The sequence below is a fragment of the Mustela putorius genome, unplaced genomic scaffold (genome assembly GCF_011764305.1).
Source record: "Mustela putorius furo isolate JIRA1106 unplaced genomic scaffold, ASM1176430v1.1 tig00003858_pilon_pilon_pilon, whole genome shotgun sequence".
Lineage (NCBI taxonomy): Eukaryota > Metazoa > Chordata > Mammalia > Carnivora > Mustelidae > Mustela > Mustela putorius.
Window position 1 is genome coordinate 50,388,662 of NW_025422010.1, and position 15,893 is coordinate 50,404,554.

General features: G+C 51.6%; 1 protein-coding gene across 1 annotated transcript in view; it reads left to right on the plus strand.

Annotated features, from left to right (window-relative positions):
• Positions 1-15,893, plus strand: part of LOC101678925 (O-acyltransferase like protein) — a 64,352-nt gene that overhangs the window by 28,907 nt on the left and 19,552 nt on the right. The window contains exons 6-9 of the mRNA XM_004745686.3: positions 2,620-2,799; positions 3,592-3,694; positions 8,770-8,871; positions 14,313-14,478. Of these exons, the coding sequence (XP_004745743.1) occupies positions 2,620-2,799; positions 3,592-3,694; positions 8,770-8,871; positions 14,313-14,478 (551 nt within the window). The remainder of the gene's footprint in view (positions 1-2,619; positions 2,800-3,591; positions 3,695-8,769; positions 8,872-14,312; positions 14,479-15,893) is intronic.

Here is a 15,893-nt window from a genome sequence, read left to right on the forward strand (position 1 = left end):
AAATGGGGGCATACAATGGAATTCGTGGAGGGAATGAAATGAGATACTGTGAACCGTCCTCCTGATTCATTGCTCTTTTCCTCATTCTCTTCCTTTAAGCCAGAAGGGGGCAAGGAGGGGGGCAGCTTTAACTGGCCAAGACCTCTGCTAACACTGACCTTGTCGAGGCCAGCCTGGTTCCCGGCACCTGCCACATGCTTCTAGTTATCACACTGAGGGGGAGCCCCCAGCCCCCACATTCACCATTGCCTATCAGCAGGTGGAAGGCTGAGCCTTGGAGCTTGGCATTTTAAGGCCAGATCGCAGGGTTTTAGGCAGACACAGCTGGTATGGAGTCAGCAATCAGCCACTGAAACGTTAGGGTTTTAGTCCAAAATAGGACTCTCTGGGATCAGGATACAAAGGTTATGTTCGCTTTTTCAGCAGCTACACTCAAGTGTGGCTTCAGGAACGTGTGTGGGGGTGGGGGTCCCATGTTCTGTTGCTGTAGCAATATATCTTGTGTTTATACCATCAGAGTAAAATATCATATCCTGAATGGTTGGAAATGAAAATTGAGATGGAGAGAGCCCTAGGCTCAGCATCTTTTTCCTTCTCCATTTTTCCACTCACTAGCGAGTCAAATCAACATAAGACTACCGTGTCTTCTAGAAGTTTAGAGCCAAATTGGGCATTTCAGAGTCTTGGTTCTTTATCCTCCAAATAATCACGGCATTCGCTTAGAGCGGTTTCCTGTTCCACGAGCCTGTCGTTTCCTACTTAGATGAGAAAAATATGAGAGCATGTTCGAGGAAGCTTCCATGAAATAAATAGCCGTGGGTTTCAGCCCCTGGAAGTCAGGGCTCTTAATCTGTGGTCAGATGCTTGAAGTGAGCTCACAGTAATAATCACTGAGAAAATCCAAAGGGGCCTCGACGTTTTCCAACACATCGTCATACCCCGTGGTTCTCCAAGCCTTGGTGCGCCTCGGAAGCACCTGGAGGGCTTGTCACAGCCCAGGTTGCACGGCTGGAAAGATTCTGAGTCAGTAGGTCTGGGGTGGGACCTGGGACTGTGCCTTTCTAACAGGTTCTCGGGTCATGCTGAAGCTGCTCGACTGGGGTACCCCCACCCCCCAACTACGAGAACCGCTGATGCATCATTTCACCTGATCCTCCCCAGGCCCCTTCGGCTTCTCCTTTCCATTTACAAATGAGAGGCTGTTCTCCTCCGCACAGACCAGTTATTTTCAGACACTAGTATAAGCTGCTACTAGTTAAGCTTACCCGCAAGCAGAATTTAGATGGAAAGAAAATCAAATGGTAGCAAAATGTATTCAGTCCTCGCTTGCCAACGTAGACATCAGGCTGGATATTTGACAAACGTGCTCAAGTGCTCCCAGGAGCCCGGCCAAAATGCCTGCTCAGTTTAAAAGTGAGGGAAGAGGTCCCGGGAGGCAGAGGGTGGGTGATACTGGGTAGAGCCCGTGGCTGCCTCTCTCCACGTGGCAGTGGCTTCTCAGGAGCCTAGGGGAGCCGGGACTCGGGGCGTGGGACACGGCTGACTGTGCCGTGCCAAGCGCTGGTGAGCTCCGTGCCTCCAGGCAGGGACACTGGAGAGTGACTCCAAGGGAAAAACTCATATTTACCGCTGGAACCTCAAAAAGTTGGGCAATTACATTCTCCCATCGAAGAAGCTGAGTTAGGTTTCCAGCACCTGTTACACCAGCTCTCATCTGGAAGTCTCAGTTCTGCAGCCTTGTGCCTGCAATGTTTAAGCCCAAGCCACATCCAGGAGAAAGCACGAGTCTCTCAGAGTGGCTTGAGCTTTCCTTCGAGGGTCCCGGTTCCCAGTTCCAGCTGTCTGGCGTTAATCTACGTGAGTCCAATTGAAATTTTTTAGAAATTAAGAGGAGTAAGTGAAGTGGAAGAGATGAAAGCGATCGGGCTTATCGCAGTGAGCAGAGTGGCTGTGATGTCACCTCGTTTGTCCTTCATGGTAACCCTAAGATTGTGGGATCTACTTTGATTCCCATTTCCTAGATGCGGAAACACAGGCACAGAGGGGTTAACTGACTCGCCAGAGGTTACAGAGCGTCTAGGAAAGCAGAGGTGGATTCAGAGCCAGGAGCATTTCACTGTAAGGCCGGGCTCCTTAGCGGCTGTCCTGCCTGCCCCTCTGTTTGCACCCCTGCACGTGACAGGCAGGGGTGTTGTTTGCAAACAGTTCTTCCTTGGGAAGACAGAAGGAATGCCATTCCGAGTGGAACGCTGGCTTTATGGAGCCGGTGGTTCCTGAATGATCTCTAAGTCCCCCCCACCCCCACTTTGTAAAACAGGACAGGGGTCAGGTGCTGGCATTCCTGGGGCCTGAGCTCGGTTAGCGTAGTCTGTGCGTGGCAGTGTGGGCACCGGCCACCAGCAGGCATGTTGGGGCAAGTCCAGGGTTACAGACCACATCCGAAGCTGCGCAGACAGAGCAGGAGGGTACCCCGGGGAACTGGGCTGAGCAGCCCGGGGTCCCAGTGAAGATGTGTCTGTGTGACACGGTGTGTGTGTGTGTTTCAGCTCTTATTTGTGGGGCAGCGTGTGGACCGACCTGGCTCTCAGGGTGGTTGGTGACACCTGCATTCTTGTCCAGGATTTTCAGGAGCCATGGAGCACGCTCTGAAATGCTTCTCTTGGCAGAAGACCGTGCCGGCCGTCTGGACATTGGAGACACCAGGACGCACGTGCTCCGTGCTCAACGGCATCCGGGTTCTGAGTCTCCTCTGGATCGTGTCGGGGCACACCGGGCAGATGACCGCGTGGCTGTCTTTGGGTGAGGAGAACCGACGAGCTCCCATGAGCAGTGGAGGGAGAGAGAAGCTTCCACGCGAGGGGAGCCCGTTGGGCCAGGGGCACAAGGCTGCACCTTCCCCCAGAGCAGCCTTCCGTTTTAGACACACAGCCATGACCTCCTGCAAGCGAGTGTCCCAGGCCAGTGCCCAGCTGTCGCTTGACCTCCTCCTGGGTATGAATCGGGCCCCTGAGGGACAGGAGCACGGTGATACCCGAGGATTGCGTAGTCACTGTCCAAAGAGCTGGATTCCTTCTAGTAATGATGAAGGAATCCAGAAACTGGTGTTTCTTTCTCCTGGAAACATAGTCATGCGAAAAGGGGAAAAAATACTGGGCACTGGTGTGAATTAGTGTTTCTCCGCCTTCTGCCTGTTGCCTCCCTCCCAGTGCATGCCAGGAGGATCAGCCCTTGATAAGTGGGGCCAACCCGTGGGGCAGAATTGAGGGGAGGTGTCAGCCTGGGGCGGTTTGAAGAAGCTGCCCGGCCATCTGCACCGGCCCATGGTGGGGTGACGCTGCCGTGGCCCCCCGTGGAGCTGTGGGCCCTGGGAGAGAAGGAAGCCGCTCAAAGCCTCGGTTACCACTCCGTGGTGGACACTTTGAGGTGCCTAATTCTTAATCCAAGACACCTTCTCCTCTCAAGCTGTGGGGCTGCCCGAAATCCTCTTGAGGTTAAGAAAGTTGAAGGCATTCCTTTTGCTTGTTCGGAAAACACAGATCCCGTGACTTTCTTCTGGGAGACAAAAAGACACTGTGTTCGTGTCTGTTGCAGATAATGTGCTCGAGTGGAGAAAGAGAGTGCTTAAAAACCCCCTCTACCTTTATTCTCGGAGCGGCCCCTTCTACCTGGGGGTCGACACATTCTTCCTGGTCAGGTAATGGGGTGTTTTCTCCGCTGTTGTATGCACGTGGCTGTTCGGGGATGTGTGCGCGGGTGTGATGCCATCATGACTTTAGTGAGAAAAACGGAATGCCTCCCATTTATTCCGCGCCCTGCCCTCCCTTCGGCCGGGCTGTAGATAGCTCTGCTGTCCGTAGCTCCCTTCTTTTGTCTACTCGGTGTGTAAAATGAGTTGGGATGGCTGTCAGAGATTTTATTAATGTAGTCGAGAGAGAGAATGGGAGCTAGAGAGTGAGAAAGAGCAGGAGCGGGGGGAGGGGCAAAGGGAGAAGCAGACCCCCCGCTGAGCAGGGAGCCCCATGAGGAACTCAAAGCCAGGACCCTGGGATCACGACCTGAGCCGAAGGCAGACGCTTAGCCCACTGAGCCACTCAGGTGTCCCTCTAAATTTTTTTTTAACGAAAGGAGATTTTATCGGACTCAAAATGGTTTATTTCAGTGATTCTCAGATTCTGGTCCATGGACGGATGCAAATCCATGATGAACTTGGCGGTTCTCACTAGAGTGAATCGTGAACAAATCTGAAAATGGTGTGACATTGCCTAACGCTTTCTTTATCTAAACAGACGACTGAGAGGCCCATTGTCTTGATCGCCTGATGAATGTCAGGCGGTGTGTTAAGTGCTACAGCTTTACCTCACGTAATCCTAATGATGCCCCCAGAACAGGGGACCACCAAGTCCCCATTTTTCATTTTTTGCTGTTGCTCAGGTGAAACCCACATTAACATGAAATCGAGCCCCTCGAGTGAACCATCCAGCGGCACTTAGTACATTTCCAGGAATGGGCCACCGCGCCTTCTAACTGATTCCGAGAAACACGTTCAGCAGCCCCACCGGAGCCCTCATACCCACTGAGCAGTTCTTCCCCACTCCCCGCGCCCCCAAGTCCTGGAAATCTACTCTCTGAATCTGCGGATTTACCTCTTCTGGTTATTTCGCCTAAATGGACCTCACAGCTTCTGGCTTTTTGGTGCCTGTTTCTTTTAGTTAGTGCGCAGCTTCTGAGGCTCATGCCTGTTGTGGCAGAACAACTTCATTTCTCTTTATGGCTGAGGATAGACGACAGAATCTCTACTTTATTTATTTATTTTTTAAAAGATTTTATTTATTTATTTGACAGACAGAGATCAAAAGTCAGCAGAGAGGCAGGCAGAGAGAGAAGAAGAAGCAGACTCCCTGCTGAGCAGAGAGCCCGATGCGGGGCTCGATCCCAGGACCCCGAGATCATGACCTGAGCCGAAGGCAGAGACTTTAACCCACTGAGCCACCCAGGCGCCCCGGAGTGTCTACTTTAAAGGAAAGACTCCTGAGCCTGAGGGAAAGTGTCCCGGTGTGGACCCGCCATCCCCGCCCAGGGAGGCTGACTCTGGAGTCCACATTCTCTGACTGTCTGTGCTGACTGTCTCTACCTCCTTTGGGTTCAATGTCTCTTCCTTCGCGGGGACATGGTGACCGTAGACGCAGCTGTTTTCATCAGGTGCTAGGCAGTCATCCATCCCACCATCACCTACTGAACCCCTGCTTGCACGGCCTCGTTCTAGGCCCTGAGGCTACAACCATGGACAAAACAAGCAAGGACTTCCTGTGGTCCCATGAGTGTGTGTGTGTGTGTGTGGGTCCAGCCATAAGCAAACAAAGAAATAATTTTTTAAAATGTGGTCATAGCAAATACTAGGAAAGAATACGACAGTGGCTTGTCTGAAACCGTGGTTTAGAGTCGTCAGAGAAGGCTTGTCTGTTGAGGGGCTGTTGGCACTGAGCGGCAAGAAGGAGCCGGCCATGGGAGAATCCAGGACGGGAAAGCTTCAGGCTAAGGGAGCCACTAGTGCAGACGAGCTAAGGAGGGAGAGAGAGAGAGAGAGAGGGGAGGGGAGAGAGAGAAAGAGGGAGCATTTGTTCAAATACTGCCTTACCCTCCTTGTCCTGCTGGTCCCCCTGGTTTAAAATGGACCCACCACCACTCTTAACTTCCTTTTTCCTGGTTTATTTTTTCTCTTTATCTAACATACTTAGAGATGCCATTTATTTATTATTTCTGTATTTATTGTCTATGTTATTTATTGTCTCCACGGGAATATAAGGCAGGACTTTCTTCTGCTTTGGGTCCTGCTGTCACTGACCTAAGGTAGGTGCTAAGGATATAGTATTGCTCAATAATGATTTCTTTCTTTCTCTTCCTTTCTCTCTCTCAATCTCTCTTTCTTTCTTTTTTCCTTTCTTCTTCTTTTGGAAATGGTTTCTTAATTGCTTTAGCTCAAGCCTCTGGTGTGATCATTTCTTGGGGGAATGCACAGAAAGTAGGGTACAGAATGAGCTGAGACCTGGCCGCCAGGGCTAGGAGGTGGCCAGGGTGACCGCTGAGTGGCCCAGACAGGCAAAGGTCAGAGGCCACCATCTGCAGGGTTGGGGAACCATCAGGCACCAGACTTTCCAGGAGGGCACAGCTGGGCCTAACCAGGCAGGCAAAGCCCAGCTACGGGAGACCTGGGCCAGCCCCTTGAGGGTGGGGAGGTCAGCCCAAGGGATCGCATTCGAAGTCCAGAACTCTGTCCCCTGCAAGAGGACTACTAAGAACAAGGAAAAAAAAAAAAAAAAAAGGCACCGAATGCTGGATGGGGCTGGTCGCCAGAGCTCCAAACCGAGGGCGAGAGCTGGCGAGGACGGATCAGGCTGGCTGGAGCCTGAGCCAGAACTCAAGCTGGAGGGCTGCCACCAGGAGGGAAGAATGAAGGCCTGAAAGGCCGCTGGTCATGCCTGGACTATCGGTGCGATTCTCTGCGATAACAGAGACGCCGTTGGGTCGACCCTGAGATAGCCACAGCACAGGCCAAGGCTATGAAATTTCAGATGTCGAAGAAAACGGCGCGGAGACGCCCCTTTATTGTAAGGACTGCATATCCGACCTCCGGCTCGTTCGGGGGGAGCGCTGGGCCTCTTCTCAGTGGTTCTGAGAGTCTGGTCCCAACCAGCTGTACTAGTCTCCTCTGGAAGGTTGTTACAGAGGACCATCCCAGGCCCACTGAATCACACTGCCCAGGCTGGGAAGAATCCCTTGGGGTGCCGCTGCCCCCTGCCTGAGTCCAAGAACCACCGCGTGAGCCCCAGCGTGAGGAGCTGAGGACGGTGGGTGCAAGCCGGCAGCCCCTGGATCAGCCCAGAAGACCACGACCCCCGTCTCTTTTCTCTTTATCCCTACTTGCTTCTGCTTCTCGTTGTCTGTCTCGCGAACGGTTTCCTTCCCCTCCTGTATTCATTCTGTTTACTTTAGAAAGGGCACCTTGGGAGGCCAGCGTGGCTCGGTTGGAAGAGCAGTCAACTCTAGATCTCGGGGGTCATAGGTTCAAGCCCCACGTGGGGGGTAGAGAGGACTTAAATAAATAAACTTTAAAAAAAAAAAAAAAGAAAGGAAGAAAAAAGAAAATGTACAAATTCCCTTAAATAAAATTTTCATTTGGACAATGGGACTATTCCTAAGTGAGTCCTAGTATTGCCATCATGCTAAGAGCCTACAGTCTTTTATTCCATACACAGTGAACCCAGGCAGTCGGAACCCATGTCACGTCCATTTTTACAGCTGGGAAAGTTGATGTGCAGAGACGGAATAACTTGTCCCAGTAGCCCCCCCCCCCCCCACCGCCGGCCAGGAAAGTTAGAATTAGAACTGAAACATAGTGTTTGTTTCGGGCCCAAAGCGTGGCTTACCCACCATGCCAGTCATATGTTTGTTTACATGGTAAAACTAAAGGCTCCTATCGCCAGGGACGGTCGGGGTCCCTTTCTACCGCTCCAGAACCTCTGCGCGTCTCTACCGCACGACTGTCCTCTTCCCCGCTGGGGTCAGGTCTCTGGGTCTTCCCAGCATCCCATAGAGACGTCTCCTGCTCACAGCCCGTTTTCCCCGCCAGCCTTTCTCTTTGGCCCCCGGAAGAAGGGAACGGCAGGATGGTGCTTGCCCACACACAGAGACAGACCCCGATTCGTTCTTTCCTGACATGGGGAGGAGGCCGGCATTGGAATTGGCTGTCCCACTCCCACAACTCAGCGCTCCTTTCCACACGTCTCTATCCACTGTGTTCCTATTCTAGTGACTCCGACTTGCTGCGTTTCAAGGGAAAGTCATGCTGGCAGAGAACAAAGACGTTCTCTAACCCTCCCTGAGCCCTTCTAACACACACACAGCCCTCTTTTGCAATAGAAAATGCATTTGTTCCTTAGGGAGACACCCACAACGATCATTGGCATCCATGTCAAAAGGTCAGGAAACTCCCTCCCAACCTTGCTTATCGTCAAGCTAGAGCTCAGAGATGTCTCCTGTTTCTTTAGCTGAGCGTTCCGGGTAACAAATCTGGCATCAGGATGTGTTGGTGGAGAATCTTGGGCAACCCACTGAGTCTTGGAGCTTCAGTTTCCCTATTAGGAAAGCAGGGATGGTAGTATCTTCTCTTTTACCAATCACTCACTCCATAAACACTTATGGCAAAGGACTTTGGTATTGCTCTTGAAGCCAAAACAACCCCGTTAGCAAAGGTACTTTGAAAACAATGTGGCTTTGGATGTTATCATTTCTAAAGGCTAATGTCCTATGGTAGAGCTGTTCAAATACCTCTGATTCTCTCCTCCAGGCCCTTGGTCTGCTTCCTGGCCACGTGGCGGTTGGGTGGGAACTAGGTCTGCCAGTGAGGGGCACCTAGTGTTGCCAGTGTGCTAAGAACTTTAAACAGGTTCCTTCTGGGCTTGAGCATTTAATTGCTGGTTTCAAGCCCTCCAGCATGCTTTGTTCTTTGCCCTGGTCCCTGGTGACCTTTCAGAGAGTGGCCGCAACCTCAGCCTGGGTCTCCTGGTTGGGGAAGATGCTGAGCTCCAGGCGATGGCCATGGCATTTCCTCGATGGCGAGAAAAGAAACCGTTACTGTTTTAGTGTTGGAAATAATCCTGTCACTACAGTATCACTTCTTAGACCCCGATACAGACAGCCAAGTTAATCATCGGATGCACTGTATCGCTCGCTGGCAAGCAATTTCCATGACTAGTCTTCTCTCTCTCTCAGTGGCTGGTTAAGTGCAAGGTCGTTTTTAAAGCTACGTGAGAATTCAGACAAAGGAGCGACCCTCAGTGTCATACTCAGATTCGTCCTCAGCCGCCTTTTGAGGTAGGTCTATTTGTCTCATCCCTTAATGCATTATTGCTACATAATCATTCATTACTTTTGAGTGTTTAGCCCTCTTTTGAAATAATTTTCAAAGAAAAATAAACCGAGAGACATGGTTTTCTTCATAAAGTTGATTTTTGCTGGCTTAATGGCCGTTGGCAGTGGAAGATACCAATTTTCATGGCGTTCGTCCAAATAGAAACTGAACTATATTAAACCAGCAAAAACATGCTTATTCTTCAGCTCATGGGCATCAGATTTCAATAAACGTACGGTCAACTTTCCCTGGAATGTGTACCCAATGGGAGAATGTGCGTGGCTCTTATAAGTTGGTAGGAATTGGCTGCTGTAACTCAGAGTACTAAGGGTAATGATAAAAATAAAATAAGATCCAACAAGGAGAGGGGCCGGTGATGCTTGAGATGATGTTGCTTCTGCTCACGGGGAGGCTGGGAGGCCGTGGTCCTCTTTACAAATGTGTGGATGGTTGGGGCAGGAGGGGACACGGTATTGGGACGGAGTATGGAATCTGTGGGACAGGAGACAGGCTGTGATGCCATGGGACACATTGCGTGGGGAGAAGAGGAAACTTCCACTCATGTCACCCAACACTCCTTTTGTACCTTCTCTAAATCATGGTTTGCTGCTGGCTGGGCTGGAGCTGTTCTCTTTGCTTAGGGTCCCTGTGTTCCACTTCACTGTCATGGAGCAGGAAGGAGGGTCTTGAAACAGTCTTCTGGGCTGGTAAAAATGGAGTGGGCGAGATCGGCCTGGAGTGGGTCTGCCTGGGCTTGCGTTCTGGCTCACGCTTTTGCCAGCTGTGTGACCTCAAGACGTTGTTTCAACCTTTCTGTGCTTGAGTTTTCTCATCTCAAAAAGGGGAAGCATAGTGATAGTCACTGGACTCTTGTGCAGATGAATGAGAGGATGGGTAATAAGAACCTAGAAACACGTGTGACGCCTAGTCAGCCTTCCGTAAGTACAGGCTGCCATTATTCCTGTTGTTGCCTCTTATACCTTGTAACTTACCAGTAAATAGGTTAACAATGAGTCTGAGCCAGGGAATAGACCTCTGTTGATTTCTTTTCACTGTGATCTTTTTAGTTTTTTCCAAGAGCTGTTAAATCTAGCTCTTGTCCGCCATGCTGGACAGATTGCTTATTCTGTCAATATCTTCTGGGTACTTGGCACCAGTTTTGACCTAATTCTACCTTGTGGTCTTCTGTAGCGGGACTGGCACTCAGACAAGGGTTTCTTAGTGAGAGATCCTGATGGGTTGTTAGGGGGTGGGTGTGGGATCCTATGGCATGGTGCGTTCTGCCTGGGAAACCTGCTTCAGAAGAAAAGTCCTAGAGCTGGGGATTGAGGAGCGGGACATGTTTTGGCAGGCAGATAAAGCAGTAGTGGGGGCAGGAAGAGTCTGGGGGGGGGTGTGGGTGTGAGGTCTTCTGGGGCAAGATGGCGGCAAGGATCCCATGAATAAATTATTGCAACATCTGGTCAGGACAGCAGGTCTGGACTGGTGATTGGCATTGGGATGTAGAGAGGACAAAATCAAGGACACTCAAATCTTCAGCCTGAATGACATAGCAGGATGGTGGAGATGTTCTTGAGGTAGGGAGCTCTGGGAAAGAGGCAGATCGGAGCCAGGAAGAGAGAGTCCAAAGTGGGTCGAAAAATCAGAGAAAGCATCACCAATCGAGTTTGAACTCACTCTCTAAGGTAAACCCAGTGAGAAAGCAGCCACGTTCCTAGCCACTTTGCTGTTCTCATTCTTATGGGCGAAACCCGCTGTTATTACACAATTATGATTGATTGCTTGCCGACTTGGCGCCAAGAGCACTGGAAGTAAGATCATTTGTTCACTTCACTTTCTGTCTTACAGGCACTGCTGTAAGCTCTGGGGACTCAGTACTCCATAGCCAGGCAGGTGTCTTCTGGCCTGGGGGTTATGTTCTAGTGAACAGAGATAGGCGATCAACAAATAAATATGTAACATTAAGTTGCAACATGCAAATACATTTCTAACAGGTCAGGATGGTAAGTGTCAGAAAGTGCTAGATGGTTCCTCTGGAAGCGTAGTCAGGGGAGACGACATTTGTCAAAGGAAGCAAAAGAAGTTTCTAAGCAGAGAGAATGCTGTGAGGGAAGAAGGGCCCATGTGGGAGTGGGTGCAGAGAAGGGAACACGGTTGGTGTGTTTCGAAAACCACAGAGAGCCCGCAGCCGTGCGGGGAGCTGTAGACTTGGAGAACAGAAGGGAGTGGGTTCCGGGAGATGGGGCGGGAGCTCCATGGCCTGGGCTTACAGGAGCTTTTAGCTGGCTATTCCGAGACAAGAAGCCTCTGGGGGGGCTCCCGGAGGGAAGTGGTAGGGTCAGATTTAACCTTTCCAAGAATCATTCTGAGACTAGACAGTAAGAGGACAGGGCAGGCGCTGGGCGACAGCTGGGAGCTACCCCGTCTTTAAGAAAATGCGAAAACCCAGCTTCCCAGGGTCAGTCAGAACAAAGACTACATAATAGGAAACAAGGAGAGTAGAAGTTCCAAACCCTTAAAACGGTGTGACGATTCCAACCAGGAGCCACATTTTAAAAATCAGGGGTTTTTATAGATAATGTGTAAAAAAAATTACGGATAAAAACGTCTACCTGGAACAGAAGGTTATACACTGAAAGTAGGGGAACGCATCCCAGCCTCACTCCCCTCAGGACACCTTTGTTAAGAGTTTCTTGTGAATTCTTGCAAGTACTTTCCATGTATTTACAGGCATTGGGTGTTTTTTTTTTCCTCCTGAGTAGGATTATATTATATGCTGCACTATTTTGCACGCAGCTCTTTTGCACTTAATGATTAATGTTGACATTGTCATTCTCTCTGCGTGAAAGGACCTACCTCACTGACTTCAAACGTTGCCTGGACGGTGATGTGTTCATAGAGTATCAGGAGTTTAACCTGTCCCCATTAATGGGCATGGTGGTAATTCTAAGTTTTTGCTATCTTAGACGATCGTACAATGTCTATGTATTTTTGTGCACTCTTGTGAACATGTTTGTGGGTAAATTCCTACCGGGAGAATTGGTAGTTGGGTGCATCTAACATTTTGATGGACATTTTCCAATTTACCTTCCTGCCTCCCCACGTATGAGAATGCCTGCTTCTCACCTTTCTTACAACAGCCGAAGTAGCACTTTCTAATTTTCAAAAACCTTGACTTTATGTCTTCCAGAACCTTGGACAAAAAGGGAGAGCATTTACATTTATCTGATGCTTTCAATGTTTCCCACTGTTTTCTTATTGATCTCATTTGAGTCTCAAAAGATCTCAGGAGGCAGGAATCATGATTCTGCTTGGAATAAGGAATTATCATTCTCCCCCTTCCATAGAAGAGGGAAGAGAGAAGATCTATGATGATCTCAGTATGAAAATTTAGATAAAACTGGAACACCCATTTCTGTAATTTTGCTCTTCAAGGTGAGACCCCCCCACCGTAGCCTCTGCCCCTCCCCCATGTGCCCCAACTCAGAGGCCATGCTCGGGGGGCAGTGCCTGGACCTTGCTCCCTCCCGAGGGCATCTGACCTGAACTCTGGTTCTGAGGGGAGCAGGGGGTTGACTTACTCTCCCCAGGGAGGTGACAGATGGTGGGAAGAGGGGCTTGGGAGGCCTGTGGGAGCAGCTGCAGGGCAGCCTTGTCATATGGCTGATGTGACGAGGCCCGGGCCCGGGGAAGGCTCCGTGGCTGTTGTCTGAGCAGATCTGGGGAAACACGTCTTGGCACCGTTGGTGGCCCTTTCTGACTGACTGTGATCTGCAAATCTTGCCTGCTCCCTTCGTGCCCACGGCCCTCCAGCCTACCAGACACATGCCAGGAAGGACACTATCATCGTGGGGAGGACAGGAGGCCAACAGGTCTGGGGACCGGTGCTGACCAGGCTGGGTGCTGCCCACCCCCCAGCAGCCCTGCCCTTCCCATCTGTCACAGCCCACCCCGGCCCCCCGCGCCCCCACTGAGATGTTCGGAGACGCTGTTGGGCCATGTGCCCTGCTCTCAATATGTTCTTCTAAAAGACGGCTGGAACCATAGCTCACCCAGAATATATGCCACGATTGCGTCCCTCTCCCAGCAACAACCTCACCTCTAAACTCGAGGTCAGGGGGGTCCGATAAGTAACCACCAGACAGGTGGCCCACAGACGTGTGGGCGAGCATTAAATGTACACCATGGTTTTGAAAGAGGTAGTCAGGGCGCCTGAGTGGCTCAGTCCTTAAGCGTCTGCCTTCAGCTCAGGTCATGATCCCAGGGTCCTGGGATCGAGCCCCACATCAGGCTCCCTGCTTGGCAGGAAGCCTCCTTCCTCTCCCACTCCCCCTGCTTGTGTTCCTGCTCTCACAGTCTCAATCTCTCTCTCTGTTAAATAAATAAATGAACAAAAAATCTTAAAAAAAAAAAAAAAAAGAATTCGTAAGTAAACCTGAAAAAAAAGTTGTCAAAGAAGAAAGGATGTAAATTAGCTCACTAATTTTTTAGATTGATTACCTATTGAAATGATATTTTGAATATACTGGGCTCTCTAATGTATGGTATTAAAATTCATTGTAGCTCTTTCTTTCCTTCTTAAAAGATTTTATTTATTTATTTGACACAGAGAGAGAGAGAGAGAGCGTGTGCACAAGCAGAGGGGGCAGCAGGCAGAGGAAGAAGCAGGCTCCCTGCTGAGCAGAACCATGGGATCCTGACCCAAGCGGTCAATTGACTGAGTCCCCCAGGCGCCCATAGTAGCTGTTTCTTTTGACTGACAAGCGTGGCTTCTAGAACGTAAACACTAGTGGTAGATGCGGCTCGAATTCTGTTTCCAGAGGACACCTGTGCCTTCTTCCCCATCATCTTTGTACCTGCTTGCAGTCCTGCTCGGGAGGAGCTAGGGTAGGAAGGAAGGGAGGGAGAAATAACCCTAGGAAGGGAGGAAGGAAAAGAGGGAGGGAGGAAAGTTCTCGTCCTCCAAGGGGGCGGGGGAGGGGCGTGGTGGGGAGGGAAGAACAGGACCAGGTGTCTGATCTCAGCACTCCCGCGAGGCTGGGCCACCTTGGACAAGTCGCCCACATCTCAGAGCTGCAATTTCCCCGTCAGTAAAATAGAGCTGGTGTTTCCCCAAAGGAGAGTTCTGAGGTTTGGAAGTATCTGAGAGGCTCCTAGCGCGCCCCTTGCTCCCTGACTAATGGTATTTTTGCGTCCACGACACGGGAACTGGCTCATGGTGGGTGCTCACGATTTTTTACCGGGGAATGTCCGAGTGTTTGAGGTGTTGCCAGGGAGCTGGTTGTCCACCCAGACAACCCGCTTGGGAGCGTCTCTGTGGCCCACCCAGGGGACCGCATGGAGCCATTGCAGAGTCACATTCTCTCTTTCCTGCCCCCAACACCCCCCGCCCCCCCACCGCCAGGTTGCAGCCTCTTCACCTGTACTCGGTGTGCTTGCTGGTTGGACTGTTCTCACTTGTTCCTTGGGGACCCGTCTGGGACCTGCCCAAGTTCCACCTGGATAACTGCCGGCAGGCGTGGTGGGCGAATGTGCTGCTGCTCAATGATTTCCTGGCGGTCCCAAACGCGGTGAGTCATCAGGCAGGGGGTGTGTGAGCCAAACCCGGGTCTCACTTCATGTTCTGGCATATTCTCTGGAGTAACAGTGAGGCCCTAGTAAGGTGGGCTGCGGACAGGGAGGCTAGCCCCTAAGGATGGGTGAGCGTAACCACACCAGTCCTGGCAGGGGGAGCTGCTGGGAGCAGCAGAGGGAGGGCGCAGGGGAGTGGGCATCGCCCACCAGCCATCTGGGTGCCCGGATGCCGCCGGCCTTGCCCTGTCAGGGTTCCTGTTCCAGTCCGTGTCACCCCCGTGGAGAAAGGGCAGTTTCTTCACCTCCCCACAGACCACCTGTGACTGGGATGGAACACTGCACTGCCTCTTGGCCCTCACGAGTTCTTTTCCACTTCAAGCTGGATCTGACAGTCGCAGCACCTGTATATATGGCTGGGGGCTTCCTCAAAGCCCTCACAGCCTCATAATGACCTTGGAGTAAACGAAAGGGAAATCGCTGTAAGGACATCATGTCGCTGATGTTTGCACAGGACACGCACAGCCTTGGAAGCAAGGCTGGAAAGAGAATGGCCAGCGCGTGGCCACTCACTGCACAGAACTGCTTACCAGCTAGACGGCTGCCTTCCACCAGCCAGTGCCAGCGGCTCGGACGGGGCGTTCATGGCCACCCGACTGCCTTCAGATGGGCTCAGGCGGGGCCAGGGCCCGCGGAGGACAGGCGGGGCTGTTGGCCCCATGCAGACGGGCTTGGGCCCCATGCGGGCTTCCGGGGCAAGGACACGAGCCAGCCGCCTCTTTGAGCCAAAGCCCACCTTGGGTCCTCGGAAGCACAAGTGTGAGGGCTGGGCAGCCTCGGGTCCTCGAAGATGTCCCCATGACGGGAAATTCTTTCTAACGGGGACAAGGCAAGCTGTCATTTCCCCTGGATAAATCTGGTGTCCCTCGGACTGTGGGGAGCTGGAGGGAACAAAGAGAAGCCCTTTATCTCTGATGCCCAGGCATTTCCTCACATTGAAGAAGAAACGCAGGTGACCGGCTCACTTTGCACAAACGTGGGCAGCCCATGCCATCCTGCCCCGTTGGCCGGACGATGGCCTGCCAGTCACACGTGGGAACTCTGGGGCTTCCCACAAAAGCTGGTCTGGGGCCAGGCCTCCATTCTAAGGGAGCACACTCCGCCCCCGGAGGCAGGGAAGAGAGCCCAAGGTGGGATGTCAGGGTGTTCCTTACACTGGGTCGTGGGATGGAACTGAACTCCCACAGGGGTTCTGGGAGCTTAGCTATGATTGCTTTTGTCAACAAGCGAGGACGCTTGTCTGCGTTTCCATTTTGTGAGCTGACATCATGGTTCCCCCTGCCCGGGCTTGTTCCCGGATTAAACAAGATGCTGTCCATGAAACACCTGCAACTCGGAATTCCTTTCTCTTCCC